This window comes from Pristiophorus japonicus, chromosome 18 (genome assembly GCF_044704955.1).
Source record: "Pristiophorus japonicus isolate sPriJap1 chromosome 18, sPriJap1.hap1, whole genome shotgun sequence".
NCBI lineage: Eukaryota > Metazoa > Chordata > Chondrichthyes > Pristiophoridae > Pristiophorus > Pristiophorus japonicus.
The window spans coordinates 16,211,064-16,229,908 of NC_091994.1; the positions used below are offsets into that span (position 1 = coordinate 16,211,064).

Below are 18,845 nucleotides of genomic sequence, written 5' to 3' on the forward strand. Positions count from 1 at the left end.
TGTTCAAGTATTTTGCTTCCAATTCATCACGGTCTACATTTCAGAATGATGCACAGTGGTCTCTCCTCATGTGGCTTGCTATCAAATTCTGTTTGATAATCGCTGCTGTGAAGCACCTTGGGCTGTTTTACTATGTTAAAGGCACGATATAAATACACGCTGTTGTTGTTGTACAAACATACGGACTAGAAAAGACTCTTTGGCCCTTCCAGCCTTGTGCATCGCAATATAATGTTTAATATATTAGGACTTTAACCTACATTTAAATTCATTAAAAGTGGAAAACTGTGCAACAGTTCCTGTTCATCTACTGTACCATTTGACTCCTGCAGAGTGTTACCATGGCCGTTGTCTGGGATACGGTGAAACATCGATAATCGGTTGTACTCTTCACTTGGGATCATTTGAGATAAGCACGTGAGAAGGGGTTGGGTCGAGTCTGATGGCACAATAGGAGAGGCTGAATTCTCGTGTTTCTTGTATTGATTTATGGTCACATTGCGGTACTCCGGTGCCAGATGGAGGTTCTGGTAATGTTGCAGTTGAGTTGAGTCTGATGAGACAACAGCAAAGGTTGGCATCTCCTGTTTCTTGTACTGATTTATGGTCACATTGCTATACTCCGGTGCAAGATGGAGGTTATGGTAACGTTCCAGTTGCCGTGGATCTGACTCACTTTGCCAGGAGCTGAAGCCCTGGAAGGATTGCCTGATGCTGCTGTTAGCTTCATTTAAGGTGTTGAACTCAGACTTTGGATAGTTCCCATGTATCCAGTAATATTTGCTCTTACTGATGGCTTTGGTCAGGCTCCTACAGTCGACAACCTGGACCTGCGCCTTTGGACTCTGCTTCCCTTGAAGGTCTTTCACATCCTTTTAAAACAAAAAAGTAGGTTTGAGTTAGAACTGTGGCTGCTCTGTGATGTATCTGGCAACATTTATCTCTGCTCGAATGCCGTCTACTCCCTATTTAACTACATGGCGGGAGCACCACTAGGACAAGGAGTGCAATAGTTCAAGAGGACCCAACACCAGCCACTCAGGGCAATAAATGTGGCCCTGTCAGAGTCCCCCACATCCTGTGAACAAATAATAAATACAACTCCCAATGCTAGTATCATCTCCTCGGCATGTGAGGCAATAGAATCATAGAAATCATAAAAATTTATGGCACAAAAGGAGGCCAGACAGCCTATCGTGTCTGTGTCGGCCAAAAAAAGAGCTATCCAGCCTATTCCCACTTTCCAGCTCTTGGTTCGTGTTGTATATGCAGACCATGGATGTACTCTATGTGTAGTCACTGCGTGATTGCATAAGATGGAGACTTATTTACCTGATGTACTGTCAATAAGGTTTGCACTGTGTACATACATGCTGGCACCACTAGACGGCGCAACTAGTGGAGACCAGGGGTTTCCTGCCCTGGTGGCAGGGCCCTGCATAAAAGGCTGCACACCATGCTTGTGAGACACTCTGGAGTTTGGAATAAAGGACCAAAGTCACGACAGTTTGAGTACAACACATTGCCTTGTGGAATCATTCATAAGTACATTATAGACATAACAGTTCGTAGCCCTGTAGGTTACAACATTTCAAGTGCACAGCCAAGTACTTTTTGAATGTGGTGAGAGTTTTGTGCCTCTACCACCCTTTCAGGCAGTGAGTTCCAGACCCCCACCACCCTTTGGGTGAAGAAAAGTTCTCAACTCCCCTCTAATCCTCCTATCAATTACTTTAAATCTATACCCACCTGGTTGTTGACCCCTCTGCTATGGGAAATAGGTCCTTCCTATCCACTCTATCCAAGCCCCTCATAATTTTATACACCTCAATTAAATCTCCCTTCAGCCTCCTCTGTTCCAAAGGAAACAACCCCAGCCTATCCAAGCCTTCCTCAGAGCTAAAATTCTCCAGTCCTGGCAACATCCTCGTATATCTCCTCTGCACCCTCTCCAGTGCAATCACATCCTTCCTGTAATGCGGTGATCAGAACTGTACGCAGTATAGTGAGCATTAGAGTAGGTGATTTAAAATTGAGTCATCAGTCTTTACCTAAACAATCACCAGCAACAATTTGCACTTAAATACCTTTCCCATAAAATTGCCCAAACTAAATTTTAACCATAGAAGCATAGTTAGAAACCACCTGACCCATCATATCTATGCTGGCTCTTTGCTACAGCCCCATTGTGAAGGTTATAGCTGAAGCTGTGAAAAGCAACAGTATCAAGGAAATGACTTCATCCTGTGTGTGGTAAGTTGCTTGAGCTGCACTGTCTGGACAGCTGGATTCTTATAGCTATTGTGCTGATTTCTTAAGGGGTGTTGTTCTATATGTAGTGATGTCTACACGTGGAGTCCTCAAGGCTGCTATTCCGCGAGATAAAACAGCTAGTCACTCTCATCCGTGAAGAATGATCAGTTGGACAAGAATTACCTGCCATGATTGCTTTGGCATCCATTGAGCGAGAGTGCTGTTTGCAGGATCTGGAATGTTGGGCCAGAAGTGTTTCTTAATTCTACGGATTCAGGAGATAAACGGAGAAAATAAAATGCCGCTTTAATACGATGCCTCCAGAATTGTCTACCGATATTCTGTTGTTCGCTAGTACTGTAGTTCAAACATTGTTACCGGTCAAAACACATTTCTGCCATATACCTGTGCCATTGAGAGATACAGGCTGCTATTAGAATCAGTGCCATCAACAGAGAGCATGAAAAGATGACCATCAGGAAGGCTTCAATTTCTCCATCATCTGATAATTGGAAATGTAACAGTTATTAAGGTCAAGCACAAAGTGAGCAACTTTCCATGGTACAAAACTAGTGCCTGAAAACCTGCACATCAAGTTACAATGACACTGAGCAGCATTTGCAATAAACTCTGACCTTGCCAGCGAAGCCAACATCCTGTGAATGAATAGAACAAAACCACCTCGGCTAGAAGTGAACGGGGATGATTTTCGTCCTCGCTGCCACCCCGTTTATGTCTACAATTTTCGGGTGGATAGGCAGCTAGAGCTCCCACCAGAAGCAGGCTGGGGAGCCTCATTAATAAGTAACAATCAGGGTGGGATGCCATTGTTAGGATCCGAATGACGCTTTCGTCTCTGCCGAGGTTTGTGCCGCTGGTTCCCCAACCCACCCACAATCCACGGGTACAAATTGGGAAGCAGCCACATCATGGGATGTGGGCATCATTGGCAAGGCTGGCATTGATTGCCCATCCCTAATTGCCCTTGAGAAGGTGGTGGTGAGCCGCCTTCTTGAACCGCTGCAGTCCGTGTGGTGAAGGTTCTCCCACAGTGCTGTTAGGGAGGGAGTTCCAGGATTTTGACCCAGCGACGATGAAGGAACGGCAATATATTTCCAAGTCAGGATGGTGTGTGACTTGGAGGGGAATTTGCAGGTGATGGTGTTCACATGCGCCCACTGCCCTTGACCTTCTAAGTGGTACAGGTCACGGGTTTGGGAGATGCTGCTGAAAAAGCCTTGGTGAGTTGCTGCAGTGCATCTTGTAGTTGGTACACACTGCAGCCACACTCCAACCAGATGATGGAGGGAGTGAATGTTGAAGGTGGTGGATGGGGGGCCAACCAAGCAGGCTGCTTTGTCCTGGATGGTGTTGAGCTTCTTGAGTGTTGCTGGCGATGCACTCATCCAGACAAGTGGAGAGTATTCCATCGCACTCCTGACTTGTGCCTTGTAGATGGAGGAAAGGCTTTGGGGGAGTCAGGAGGTGAGACATTCACCACAGAAAACCCAACCTCTGACCTGCTCTTGTAGCCACAGTATTTTTGTGGCTGGTCCAGTTAAGTTTCTGGTCAATGGTGATCCCCAAGATGTTGCTGGTGGGGGATTCGGCGATGGTGATGCTGCTGAATATCATGGGGCGGTGGTTAGACTCTCGTTTGTTGGAGATGGTCATTGCCTGGCACTTGTGTGGCGCGAATGTTACTTTCCAGAGGTATTTAAAGGGATCCTCACCTGTTCTCAGCTAATATACTGCAAAGGTTTGGGAGAAATTTTGCTTGTATTCGATAGTGGGGTTTTTTCTACTTAGCTGATTTAAAAGTTCTTGTAGTGTCTGTGCAATGTTCTCAATTCTTAAAGGGCGCCTGATAATACAGCCTTTTGATCTTGTATGTTTTTCTGGCAATTGCAGTCTGGCTAGAGGAGGATGATGATGATGAGGAGGAGGAGGAGCAGCAATTAGAGCTACAGCTGTAGTGGGACCAAATAGAGGGAGACTTGCTCACAAGAATCCTCAGCTCCTAACGGAGCGTATAGGCCCAGGACAACATAGCTGGCGTTCCCTGAGGAGCAGTGCAAAAGGAGACTGTGCTTCTCTAATGAGGCTGTCACCGAGTTACTCATCTCCTGCAACAAGATCCTACAACCAACTCTCACAGCTAGCACAACTTTGTCTGTAGCAGTCAAGGTCACTGCAGCCCTCAACCTTTTTGCCTCTAGCTCCTTCCCAGGCCAGGCACTGGTTGAGAGACCGGGGTGAGGAAGGGTGGGGTGCCGAGGTTACAGACATGCAATCCTCAAGAGAGAGGGCTACATGTTCCATGTTTTGCGTCACTGCTCAAGACTAGGTTACACGCCAGCGAATTTATTTGCATCAACTGTAATTTTCTTGAAGTAAATTGTCATTTCATCTTTGTCGCTGTTCCCTGCAAACTGCATCATGTGTACTAATTTATCCAACAAGAAATTAAACGCAAGACATATTCTGCGGCAATTAAAACCAGTAAGATATTTTGCAACAGGAACACTTCATTAATGTGTTGTTTCGTAAAATACTTAAATCAGGCTGATGAAATCTGTTGGCTTTTATTGTTCTAAACATGGTACATTATTTCTTTTAAACTGTGCAAAACCACAGAGGTCTGGGCATCCATGTTCTAATTCTTACCAATTGTCTTGGTAGTAATGACCAGATTGGAGCCAATGGTGCTCCCTGCATCTGTGGAGGCCATGATGGTCACCTCATACTCGGTGTTTGCCGAAAGACCAGCAAGGATGCAATGGTACTCCTTTCCATTTACGACAACAGCTGAGAAGAGAAACAAAATACGTCTGTTGGAGTCAAAGAAATTCTGCAGACAAACCGCTAATTAAATGGGTTAGGCTGGAAACGAAGGCAGAACTGATGGATTATGGCTTTGTAAGCAGGTATAACAATTGTGAAAAATGTCTTTGGTGTCTCTTTAAATCCAAGATGGCAGCAGGCACCAGCCTGTCTTTCGCTCTCTTTGACCGAGTGATTAATCTTATGGGCGTAAGATGGCAGAGGGTGATCTTGCCACTTTACCGATGCCTTCCCTCCCCCTATCATTTATACTTGCCTGACTACAGGTACGGAGGCCCAGAGGAGTGGAAATCTCATTTATAGGGCAATGTCGTGCCCCTAAAGCTGGCTAATCCTGAATTAGGTAAGTCTACTTTTAACATTTCAAGAAAACAAGGTTTCTTTTGGGCGAGGAGGAGCAGGAGTGTTCCTTGGGCCTCCCTCGCCCAGGCTGCCAGCCTCCGTACAAGCTTACAGACCAGAAAGAGGCCATTCGGCCCATTGTGTCCATGCTGGCTCTTTGCTAGAGCAATCTAAAACTATTCCCCTTGGCGTGTTCTCCGAATAGCTTTGTATTTTCCTCTGCTTCATCCAGATTTCCATTGAAAAATGCGACTCTCTCCACCTCAGCCATTCCCGGTGGTAAAGCACTGCATGCTGTGTAAAGGAATTCCTCCTGACCGCTCTCCTCATTGTCCATGAACATTTTAAATTGTTGAGCCCACAACACAGGAAATAGTCTTTCCCTAATCAAACTATCAACACTCTTCATCATTTAAAAAAAAAATGTGCGCAGTACGCCAACTGTGGCCTAAACCTTGCCTTGAATAAATATTACTTTTTTACTTTTGTACTCTTATACCCCTAAACTAAAAGTAGCTCAACATTGCCACGAAAACAACCATTTTCTCAGGATGTCCCAGTACCGCAATCTTTCATTAAATGTGCCAGAGGCAGTGAAAATGGCAATTTCCGAGATCTCGGCGCTCCACCAATTCTGGCCTCTTGAACCTCTCCGATTTTAATCACTCCACCATCGGGGGCCGTGCCTTCAGCTGCCTAGGCCTGAAACTCTGGCAGTCCCTCCAATCTCCACCTATCAAACACTCCACCTCTCTTTCCTCACAAGCCTGCCCTAAGATCTCCTTATATAGCTCGGCCTCAAATTTTGTTTTTTGATATCGCTCCTGTGAAGCACCTTGGGATGTTTTTATAACATTAAAGGCACTATATGAATGTAAGTTGTTGAATCTGAGTCAAAACAATTAAGTTATCTTAATCGTAATTAAATGAATCAAAGTCATAAATGGTAGCTTTTACTTACATTTTAGCTTGCCATTCTTATTTGTGTACAATACTGTGTAGTTCCTGATAAAGCCATTCCGATCATCAATTGGAAGCTCATCCCACTCAATCTGTACTTTGGTCTTCCAGATCTGTTTAGATCGAAGTGCAGGACTGCATCGCGGGGCTGCAATATTAATGGCACCAGTGTGAGAGCTAGCAGGACCATTAAAAATTATTTTCTCTCACCTTTATCTGCCAATTTTCTCCTTTCCCTTCCCTTCCTCACCCTTGTGGATGCACTGTTTCATGGACGTTACCTTGTCCAAGTGGACATTCTTCATGTGTATGTCTAAAAGACTACCTGACCATGGGGAGCATCACAGTTGAGCCTAATCCTCTGCTCGCCTGGTTCACATGTGCAAACTGGGGCGAGTGTCTCATCCTCCTGACTCCCTAAAGCCTTTCCACCATCTACAAGGCCCAAGTCAGGACTGTGATGGAATACTCTCCACTTGCCTGGATGAGTGCAGCTTCAACAACACTCAAAAAGCTCGACATCATCCAGGACAAAGCAGCCCGCTTGATTGGCACCCCATCCATCACTTTAAACATTCACTCCCTCCACCACTGGCGCACCGTGTCTGCAGTGTGTACCATCTACAAAATGCACTGCAGCAACTCATCAAGGCTTCTTCGGCAGCACCTCCAAAACCTGCGACCTCTACCACCTAGAAGGACAAGGGAGCAGGCGCATGGGAACACCATCACCTCCATGTTCCCCTCCAAGTTACACACCATCCTGACTTGGAAATATATTGCTGTTCCTTCATCGTCGCTGGGTCAAAATCCGGGAACTCCCTCTCTAACAGGACTGTGGGAGTACCTTCACCACACGGACTGCAGCGGTTCAAGAAGGCGGCTTACCACCACCTTCTCAAGGGCAATTAGGGATGTGCAATAAATGCTGGCCTTGCCAGCGATGTCCACATCCGATGAATGAATTAAAAAAAACTGAATGGGAGCAATAACTCCAACAAATTGTCCTCTTCCTAAAATGTGACTACAGTAGTTGTCACGCTGTGAGACATTTTTATATTGTTTTAGAATTGTGTTATGTGAAGCACTTTGTTTGAAAAATTTGTAATGGCTGCCTGAATTTTGCTCTATAAATTAATCAAATGGCAGATTATTTGAAAGACAAGCAATACCTTGTATGTTAATTCTGTTTCAGTCAGAGACAAAATTGTGTTTTTCAATTTCTATCAGGCACCAAGAATGGATTATTGAGCCGTCAGGATGTCTCACCCACATCCCACAAACAAATAAATAAAAAGGCTGTGTGTCAGGGGAATCATCATTTGTACCGTGTGATTGATAGTGTTTTAACTCGCACCAAGTCCCACTCACCCATCACCACTGTGCTCACTGACCTACATTGGCTCCTGGTTAAACAACGCCTCGATTTCAAATTCCTTGTTTTCAAATCGCTCCATGGCCTTGCCCCTCCCTATCTCTGTAATCTTCTCCAGCCCCACAACTCCCCCAGAGATGTCTGTGTTCCTCTAATTCTGCCCTCTTGAGCATCCTTGATTATAATTGTTCAACCATTGGTGGCCGTGCCTTCTGGTGCCTAGGCCCTAAGCTCTGGAACTCCTCGCCTCTCTAACTCTCTTTCCACATTCAAAATGCTCCTTAAAAAATACCTCTTTGACCAAGCTTTTGGTCACCTGTGCTAATTTCTCCTTATGTGACTCGTTGTCAAATTTTTTGTGTCATAATACTCCTGTGAAGCGCCTTGAGACGTTTCACCCCATTAAAGGTGCTATATAAATACAAGTTGTTGTTGTAGTATCCCAATTTGACCGATCCGCTCGGAAGCCAAATGCTGTCTAACAGAAGTGTTAAAAATGTTCATCTCACTGCACTGCTCAATGTAGAACAGAGAAGTCACCCAAGATCAGCAAGGTTCAATCAGTGGGCCATGTGGAGTTGGATGACCTCTAACGAGAGAGGGAAAGATTCATCAGTCAGGGAGCTCAATCCCGATCGTTCTCCCATGCTGGGAAGTGTGCCGGTGTGGATTTACTCAGAGGACTATATTCAGCTCAAATGTGATGACAGACCCTCCAAAACAGTCTAAGGTCACACATGGAGCATTGCAACTTGAGCGAGGCTGGTGGCTGTGCAGCTTACTTCAGTACGCATTCAGGATATTAATATGTCACATTAGGGCTGATTTTTGCATGCTCGAACACTGAGAGGTGTACATCAGGAAACGGCAGGCATGCTTATCATCATTTTTCATCCATTCTACGCCGAGTAAATCTTCCCTGTTGTACTATCTTGCTGATTATAAACAGCAAATTAGATATTTTTAAATCTGATGTTGTGTACAAAAGCAAACTTTATTCATAGCACTTACCACCTTCTTTTGAATAGGCCTGAGTGGATGCTGGAAGGCCCGGTAAACCATCAAAGAGAGGGTAAACCAAAATCTTATAGAGGCGCATTTGCTCAATATTGTCTGGAAAATAAATTCACAGCATTTCAGTATAGCTTTCATACAACAAAATCTCTCTCATCATTTAACAATCCTGTACTATTTTTCTCCTAAAGAAGTTCTCAATTTGGCTGGGTTGAAAGTTTTTCGCAATGTGTAATATTAACTGAGAGGTGGTTAATTTACTAACTCAGTAAGAAGTTAATTTACCGCGGTAACATCAGACAACAAATCAGCAACAACAAACAATTTTTGAGCATCACTTTTCTGTGGAAGAAAGTTCCGTTCCATTTGTGTGGAAGAAATGTTGTTCTATTAATAGTTATTTCAATAACAAATGGTTTGAAACGCAATTCGATCCGCAATCCAATATGGCAACATTATCATTTTGACATCGATTGTACTTTATCTTCTTTTTTATTCACTCACAGGATGTGGGCGTCGCTGGCAAGGTCGGCATTTATTGCCCTTCCTAATTGCCTTTGAGAAGGTGGTGGTGAGCCGCCTTCTTGACAACTGAGTGGCTAGCTAGGCTATTTCAGAGGGCAGTAAAGAGTCAACCACATTGCAGTGGATCTGCGGTCACATATAGGCCAGACCGGGTAAGGACGGCAGATTTCCTAAAGGGCATTAGTGAACCAGATGGGTTTTTATGACGATCCGGTAGTTACATGGTCACCATTACGGATACTAGCTTTTTATTCCAGATTTATTTAATTGACTAAATTTAAATTCCCCAGCTGCCATGGTGGGATTTGAACTCATGTCCCTGGATCACTAGTCCAAGCAGTCCTACCACTATCCTACTGTTCCCTCGATGCAACAATGCTGCCTTCTAGTTCTCTATATCGATCCACTATATTTACTTCAAACAGTATCAATTCAAAGCTCTGGTCAGTAGGTTATTGATCATGAAAACTATGATAAATGAATAAAAGGGCAGTCACAAAATTTGGAGGGTCTATTGCTTTCAGATTTTTCCCTAGGGATGAGTCAAATGATTTACAGTTAGCCGTTGTTCCATCTCTATCTTCAAATTTAGATCAATGTTAAGCTTCCTAGCTGCCCATATCCTAACTCTCCAAGTCCCATTCACCCAATACCTCTGTGCTTGCTGACCTACATTGGCTCCAGGTCCAGCAACACCTCAATTTAAAAATTCTTATCCTTGTTTTCAAATCCCTCCACAGCTTCACCCCTCCCTATCTCTGTAACCTCCTCCAGCCCTGCAAACCTCCGAGATCACTGTGCTCCTCTTATTCTGCCCTCTTGCGCATCCCTGATTTTAACCGTGCAACCATTGGTGGCCGTGCCTTCACCCTCGTGGCCCCGAGGTCTCGCGAATTCCCTGCCTAAACCTCTCCGCCTCGCTACCTCCCTCACCTCCTTTAAGACTATCCTTAAAGACTACCTCTTTGACCAAGCTTTTGATCACCTGTCCTAATATCTCGTTATGTGGCTCGGTGGCAAACTTTGTTTGATAATGCTCCTTGGGACAAATGCTCCCCGTGAGCAGTGCTTTGTTCTGCGCAGCCTGTTTCTTTCAATGCGCAGTCCCTTTAAATTTCTGCGCATGCGCAATATTTCCAGTGTGAAAGCTCGTGAGCGGCCCGCGTGAGACCCTGCAGTTTACTACACAGCTGCACATGCGCAGCTTAGACGGAACATCATTTGGGACGTTTCGCCATGTTAAAAGCGTGATATGAATGCAAGTTGTTGTTGTTGTTGTAGTATGTGGTGAAGCAAACACACAGCTGCTGTGTAGAGTACAGGTGCTGGCAGGACAACATTGTGTTTATTAATTGATCAATGCAGGCAGTTCTTTGCTGCAATAAGGAGCCATTATTAGTAACAGCTGTCCCATCGGAGGTATCCTGCTGTTGTTTTCTCAAAGTTAGAATCTGTAACACGATATGTTTATTTTGAGATGCATTCCTTGCTACTCATCTTTAATGGCACTAAAATCCATTGTATTTCTATGTGAAAACAAGCCTAATTGAACACCAATTTGTGCACTTTCATTAAAAAGCCAATCAAAAGAGTCAGATTAAAGTGTCAGCGAGTGGCTCTAAGTCAGACGGAGACTTGAGAGACTTGAGCACAAAAAATCTAGGCTAACACTCCAGTGCAGTGCTGAGGAAATGCTGCACTGTCAGAGGTGCCGCCTTTCAGATGAGACGTTAAATCGAGGCCCCGTCTGCTCTCTCAGGTGGACACAAAATATCCCAGGGCACAATTTCGAAGAAGAGCAGGGGAGTTATCCCTGGTGTCTTGGCCAATATTTATCCCTCAATCAACATAACAAAAACAAATTACCTGGTCATAATCACATTGCTGTTTGTGGGAGCTTGCTGTGCGCAAATTGGCTGCCGCGAATCCTACATTACAACAGTGACATTACTACACTCCAAAACTACTTCATTGGCTGTAAAGTGCTTTGAGACGTCTGGTGGTTGTTCAAGGCACTATATAAATGCACGTCTTTATTTCTTTCTAAAGGTCCCTGGAAAGGAACTAAAATTTTTTAATGATTTCCTATGTTGGACTCAAAACAGTTCAAAATATGATGAAGTTAGATTTTGTATCTCTATTTTGTCTACTGACTTAACTTGCTTTGTGGATATAGATTTCCCACAATAAATAATTTATAACTCATGTAGAGTAGTGACAGCCTTGGATCAGTGGTAGCGATCTTGCCTCGGAGTCAGAAGGTTGTTGGTTCAAACTGCACTCGGGACTGAAGTTCATAATCTAGACGGATGCTTCAGCTCAGCCCTGAGGGAGTGCTGCACCAGCAAGGGAATGTTGTCGTCAGATGTGATGTTAAACTGGAGCTATATCTACCCTCTCGGGTGGGTGTAAAATATCCCATGGCAAGAATTGAAGAGCTAGGGAGTTATCCCAGCCAACATTTATCCTTCATCCAGCATCACTTAAAAAAAAACCCAGATATTGTCTGGTTATTTAACATGTTGTTTGTGGGATCTTGCTGTTTTCAAATTAGCAGCTGGATTTTCCTGTTTTGCAATAGTGACAACACTTCGAAAGTATTTCAGTGCCTGTGACGTGCTTTGGGACGCCCCGATGATCATGAAAGGCACTATGTAAATGCAAGCAGTTTCTTTCTTTATCCTGACATACATGGTCTGTCAATGCGCTATTGTTCCACATTGTCCGCATGCCTGCCACGAGACTCCCAAAGCAAACGCTCTACTCGGAACTCCTACACAGCAAGCGAGCCCCAGGTGGGCAGAGGAAACATTTCAAGGATACCCTCAAAGCCTCCCTGATAATGTGCAACATCCCCACTGACACCTGGGAGTCCCTGGCCAAAGACCGCCCTAAGTGGAGGAAGTGCATCCGGGAAGGCACCGAGTACCTTGAGTCTCGTTGTCGAGAGCATACAGAAACCAAGCGCAGGAAGCGGAAGGAGCGTGCGGCAAACCAGACTCCCCACCCACCCTTTCCTTCAACGACTGTCTGTCCCACCTGTGACAGAGACTTTTAGAGTGGAAGCAAGTCTTCCTCAATTTCGAGGGACTGCCTATGATGATAATGGATGATAAAGGATCAGAAGTACCTTGTGGATCTCCACCTGTTCAGGTAAAAGTGAAGTGTGTTAGTCTTGAGGCATGCTTCATCCCATTCACTTGACCTATAGACTTAAGTGTCAATCCACGAGAGGATCAATCCTGGAAGCCGCCTTTTATGGTCAGCATGAGTAAAAAAGTGTTGGGAGTTGGCCCAAATTGTAACAAGTCCCCTGTTTAACCTCACCACAGACCGACTTTGCAGTAATACGCTAACTTTTAGGACTTTAAAGCTATTGAACTACTTCACTCCCTCAATTCTACCTTCTAACCATTGCTTCACCGAATCATAGAAATTTACAGCACAGGAGGCCATTCGGCCCATCGTGTCCGTGCCGGCTGTTAAAGAGCTATCCAGCCTAATCCCACTTTCCAGCTCTTGGTCCGTAGCCTTGTAGGCTACAGCACTTCAAATGCATATTCAAATGCTATGAGGGTTTCTGCCTCTACTGCCCTTTCAGGCAGTGAGTTCCTGACCTCCACCACCCTCTGGGTGAGAAAATGTCTCCTCAAATCCCGTCTAAACCTTCTACCAATTACTTTAAATCTATGCCCTCTGGTTATTGACCCCTCTGCTAAAGGAAATAGGTCTTTCCTATTCACTCTCTCCTGGCCCCTCATAATTTTATACATCTCAATTAGGTCACCCCTCAGCCTCCTCTGTTCCAAAGAAAACAACCCTGGCCTATCTAATCTTTCCTCATAGCTAAAATTCTCCAGTCCAGGCAACATCCTTGTAAATCTCCTCTGTACCCTCTCGAGTGCAATCACATCTTTCCTGTAATGTGGTGACCAGAACTGCACGCAGTACTCCAGCTGTGGCCTGACTAGTGTTTTATACAGCCCGAGCATTACCTCCCTGCTCTTATATTCTATACCTCAGCTAATAAAGGCAAGTATCCCGAATGCCTTCTTAACCACCTTATCTACCTGTCCTACTACCTTCAGGGATCTGTGGACATGCACTCCATACTTTTAAATGTATATTGTCTTGTACTCTAATCCTGGTGGTGACCTGTAGAATGGTCCTTCACCAAGGTATCTCAGTTAAAAAAGTGTTAACAAACCCATGATTAGGCTAATCAAATTCACCCAAGAATCTAGCATTCAGTTACTTACCTTGTACAATTGCTTTAGTCTTATTGGCAGGTACACTTTGCCAGTTGATGTTACAAGCAATCTTCTCAGACACCACACACCATTCGACCACATAACCACTTGTTGTCATGCTGGGAGGTTCCCATTGCATCAGAAGGCTGCTGTTGCCATTTGAAGAAGCAAAAAGATGGGATAGTGACGGAAACTCTGCTCGGGTAATATAAAGAAAGTCGAAGTGATTATTTTGTCCCAAGAAAGTGCCATATCTACTAATAAGGTAATTTTAATGGATGAAAAATTATGGACTGCTTCTCAATTTCTTGATATGCGCTTCTGGTGGGTGAGAGTGTGTGACAGGAGCACATAATATTTACTCTAATGGGAACAAAGAATTCCATTTTTTGGTTTAAAGTTTGACTCTTGCACACGCTCCTTACTTACCAGGACTATTTGGGACGGTGCATTGTGACACTTAAGGGGCTAAATTGCCAAAAAAACAAGGTCTGCCCTCTCAGGTGGCAGTAAAAGATCTGACAGAAAATATGGAAAAGAGGGTGCCTCACCTTCAATAAAATAAGAAACAAAATGCTTTCTGGCATCACAGCCATACTTCAACAGAACAGGTTCACTAAGTAAACTCCATTCACAGTGCTAAGGGCAAGTTTCTGTGGTAAACTTCACAACACGGACTGGAGAGTCATAGTGATAATCTCTCACTCCTGATCATTTTACTGAATCTTTGCAATACCCTTTCCGTGACTCTAATACTGTTCCTATAATGGAGTGCCCAGAACTTCACGTCATATTCCTAATTACAACAGTGACTACACTCCAAAAGTACTTAATTGGCTATAAAGTGCTTTGAGACATCCGGTGGTCGTGAAAGGCGCTATATAAATGCAAGTGTTTCCTTCTTTTACTCCAAACTGAGGCCTAATCTATTCCATCCAGAAATTCAACATTACTTGATTGCTTCTGTATTCTTGTTGAATGGCGAAGCAGGTTTGAAGGGCCGAATGGCCTACTCCTGCTCCTACTTCTTATATTCTTATATATTCAATGCCCCGATAAAAACCAAGAATCAAAGATTTTATATATATTTCTGCATTCTTCGATCTCTCCATTCCTCCACTCAGTTAGGGATCTGACTGTGCAGGGTTTACTGTCTCGATTGTTTCCCCCTTCCCCGCAACAATGTACTACTTCGCAATTTTCCGTATTAAACAGTATCTGTTAACGATCTGCTCACTTTGCTAACCTGACTGTTTCCTCCTGCAACCTTCTGCATCTTTTCCTCACAGTTTGGCATATTCCCTAATTTGGTATCATTCACAGACTTTGATTTATGCCTGTTATGAATGTGAAAATAATTTACATCAACAGAAAATTTAAAAAAGAGGTTCCAGCACAGATCCCTGGAGGTGACCACTAGCCACATCCCACCAATTTGGAAAACATCCGTTTACTCTTTACTTTGTCTTCTGGCCAAATCTCTATCCGTGAAACATAGACACGGCAGACACTCATCAGTTGGTGGTCAGCTGTGGCTCAGTGGGTAGCACATTTGCCTCTGAGTCAGAATGGTTGTGGGTTCAAGTCCCACTCCAGGGACTTGAGCACATACATCTAGGCTGACACGCGAGTGCTGTGCTATCGGAGGTGCCGTCTTTTGGATGAGATGTTAAACCGAGGCCCTGTCTGTCCTCTCAGGTGGCTATAAAAGATCCCATGACACTATTTCGAAGAAGAGCGGGGGAGTTATCCCTGGTGTCCTGGCCAATATTCATCACTCAGTCAACATAACAAAAACAGATTATCTCGTCATTATCACATTGTGGGAGCTTGCTTGTGTGCAAATTTACTGCCACATTATAACAGTGACTACATTTCAAAAGTACTTCATTGGCTGTTAAGCGCTTTTGATATGTCCGGTGGACGTGAAAGGCGCTATATAAATGCAAGTATTTATTTTCTTTTTATTAAATACAAGCATCACCTAAACCTTAATGCTGGAATTTCCTTATTAATTTCTTCAGTAAATCTCGGATTATTAGATTAAAGAAACATATTGATAAAATAAATGACAGTGCCCAACAGGAATCAGATTAGAAGTCTCTTTGGGTATTAATTATTTATCCACCGTGTGATTCAAACATTAGAATAAACCTGGGACTTTGTTGCTTGTTGTTACTCAGTTGTTCTGCAACTTAGATATATCTATCCAATACAACCCAGCGGTGCAATATCAAATTTAGATTTAGAACTTAATTCTTATGCCATTTCATCCTGCACAATCCATTTTCTTCTGTAAAGACCTAACCAATATTGCATGGAAAAACTGTGCTAAATATTTGTGATTTGGATTACCTATTTCATTGGATGAAGGGATGACAATATCAGCCTTTGGAGATTCCCCCACTGAATTGTAAGCAGATACATAGATCCTGTAGTGTCCATCAAGTAGGTGGAAGCTGTAGTCTAAGTTCGAAGTGTTGTACGCTTGGATTTCTGGCTCATGCAGGCTGATCCTGTAACCCAAAATTTTTCCATTTGCAGCATTCTTTTTCAGTGGCTGTGAGAAAAATGTTGAGGGGGGGGCGGGGTTACTGTTTTAATAAATATGATTACAACAAACTAAATGTAGGTTTTCCTAGTTGATAGCACAGATAAAATGTGACAGCAATAATGTTTGCTTGAGTGTCAGCTGTGGCTCAGTGGGTAGCACACTCGTCTTTAAGTCAGAAGACCCACTCCAGAGGCTTAAGCACAAAAATCTAGGCTGACACTCCAGTACAATACTAAGGCAGTGCTGCACTGTCGGAGGTGCCGTCTGTCGGATGAGATGTTAAACCGAGGCCCTGTCCGCTCTCTCAGGTGGACATAAAAGATCCCATGGCACTATTGTGAAGAAGAGCAGCGGTGTTCTGGCCAATCGTTATCCCTCAATCAACATAACAAAAATCACATTATCTGGTCATTATCACATTGCTGTTTGTGAGCGTTTGCTGCTGTGTTTCCCACATTATAACAGTGACTACACTCCAACAGTACTTCATAGGCTGTAAAACGCTTTGAGACATCCGGTGGTCGTGAATGGCGCTATATAAATGCAAGTCTTTCTTTTTCTTTATCTATCTCTTGTAAACTCTGCCTCACAGCCACCTTTAGGTGTTACCTCACTTGTGGCATTTACAGGTTCTTTAGTATCACAGAATCTTACAGCGCAGAAGGAGGGCCTTCGGTCCATTGACCGACTAGAGCATGCAGTGGTAAGCAGTATTGTGGTAGAACAGCTTCAAAATGCATCATAATTACTTAAGGTTGCACATAATCTTAAATGGATAAGACGTTAAGTCAAAATCTAGCCCAAAACGCAGAAAAACCTTTATTTACATGTAATAAATTAAATGTATTCAAACTTATGTCCTGAAATCACATGTGTAAAAAGCACAATAGGGGGTAGTTTTTAACCTTACTACATGGCCGTAAACCTAATGGAGCAGATTACCTGAAATCAATGGATAAAAATCAGACAGGTTCTCCAACAGGCAGGCGATTTGTTCTACCGGAATACTTCTCATGTGGCAAAGTTAGAAATGACCCTCAAATTGAAACAAACCACATCAACAGGACTAACGGTGGAATTCATTGCATGCTTGCTTGCGAAAAATAATTCAAGTTGTAGTATTCTTGTTGCCTTATGAATAATATTTTAAATCAAAGCCGACTTCCTATCAGGACTTGAGAGCTGAATTTTTCTTTGCAAACAATTTGTCACATTATCTTTACAACTTCTTTAGCCAAAGAGTGGCGAGAATGTGGAACTCGCTACCACAGGGAGTGGTTGAAGCGAATAGTATAGATACATTTAAGGGGAGGCTAGACACGCATATGAGGGAGAAGGGAATATAAGATTAAGCTGATAGATTTAGATGAGGAAAGACGGGAGGAGGCTCAAGTGGAGCATAAACGCCGGTGTGGACTGGTTGGGCCGAATGGCCTGTTTCTGTGCCGTATATCCTATGTAATCCTATGTAATCATAGGTGAAAGCATCACCTAAAGCTTGTCTTTTAAATATTTTTGTATCGATGCACAACAGTGTGAAAACAGCAGAGGTTGCCATAATGCATCATGGGTTCTTTGCTTAAGAATTCATAGCAGCACATTGCTATAAAGAACTAGTTGGTTTATTAAAAAGGTTTAACAATCACACTACACATTACCAGTTCATCCACCAGGCTCACAACTGTATACCTCATCGTGGATGACCTAGACCCAACTGACTGGGGTTTTATTGAGTCTTGTGAACATCATGTGACTGGCTAAACCACCCACAATGCAACAGCTGTACAAACCTAACGGACATAGATGCGTACATTACTTGACTGACAGTCAGGTAATATTGCCGACATGAAATGAGAAAATCTCTGTTCCGTTGGTTAACATTAAAGAATACCTTCCACAGAAGTCGCACCCTACGTGTTCCATTTGGGTCGAGGGCCTCTATACTTCTCCAAACCTGTAGTTTTTGAGCTGGAGCTAATACCAAGAAAGAGGCCAGAGCAAATTAGTCAAAGCACAACAAAAAAGAAAAAAAAACAGCAAAAAATACAAACTGCAGTTAGTTAAAATATTATTTAGCGCCTTGCATTTTGAGATTATTTGAAAATAATTTGAAAGCTGTGAACACAAACAACAATGCACACTTGTAAAAGGGCACTGGAATGAGATTCACTGCACTAAAGAAAGATGATTACACATTTAAAAAAAGCTAGATGCACAAAGGGAAGTATTGGGAAAGAATCTCAAAGCAGCACTGAATGACAATGGGCTGACTTTACCAAGCCTCTATACCTCTCAGATGTCATGAAGTTATTTAATGAAGATAGTGTACAAGAAAAATAGTTAATGGAAATTACATCATTAAAACATGACAGTTTTGGCAGTTGTGATCTATAATCAAAGGTTATGAATTAAGTCATCATCATAGGCAGTCCCTCGTATCGAGGATGACTTGCTTCCACGCCAAAAAAGGAATGAGTTCACAGGTGTTTCAATGAGGGATCTAATATTCCAGATCCCGAACTACATCGTGAAAGGTGGAAGATGCCCGTGCTTGGATTTTTTTAACGTGTGGTGGCCGTTGCACACCAGCCACCACACGGGCTTGACAGAGTTCAGTCTTGGTCCAGTGGCAAGGATTAACCAAGACTAACTGGAGACTAGCTCTGCTGCACAGACCTAGTGCACACACATATCGCAGTGTGGGTTGGCCTGTGCTGCCCCTGGGTCC

General features: G+C 43.4%; 1 protein-coding gene across 1 annotated transcript in view; it reads right to left on the reverse strand.

Moving 5' to 3' along the window:
* Positions 1-227: 227 nt before the first annotated feature.
* Positions 228-18,845, reverse strand: part of LOC139229153 (interleukin-6 receptor subunit beta-like) — a 63,988-nt gene continuing 45,370 nt past the window's right edge. Inside the window, exons 7-16 of the mRNA XM_070860815.1 lie at positions 18,009-18,091; positions 15,919-16,123; positions 13,573-13,758; positions 8,786-8,887; positions 6,401-6,547; positions 4,921-5,061; positions 2,659-2,755; positions 2,437-2,518; positions 677-872; positions 228-553 (exon numbers count right to left, since the gene is read on the reverse strand). Coding sequence (XP_070716916.1) covers positions 252-553; positions 677-872; positions 2,437-2,518; positions 2,659-2,755; positions 4,921-5,061; positions 6,401-6,547; positions 8,786-8,887; positions 13,573-13,758; positions 15,919-16,123; positions 18,009-18,091 — 1,541 coding nt within the window. The 3' untranslated portion in view covers positions 228-251. The remainder of the gene's footprint in view (positions 554-676; positions 873-2,436; positions 2,519-2,658; positions 2,756-4,920; positions 5,062-6,400; positions 6,548-8,785; positions 8,888-13,572; positions 13,759-15,918; positions 16,124-18,008; positions 18,092-18,845) is intronic.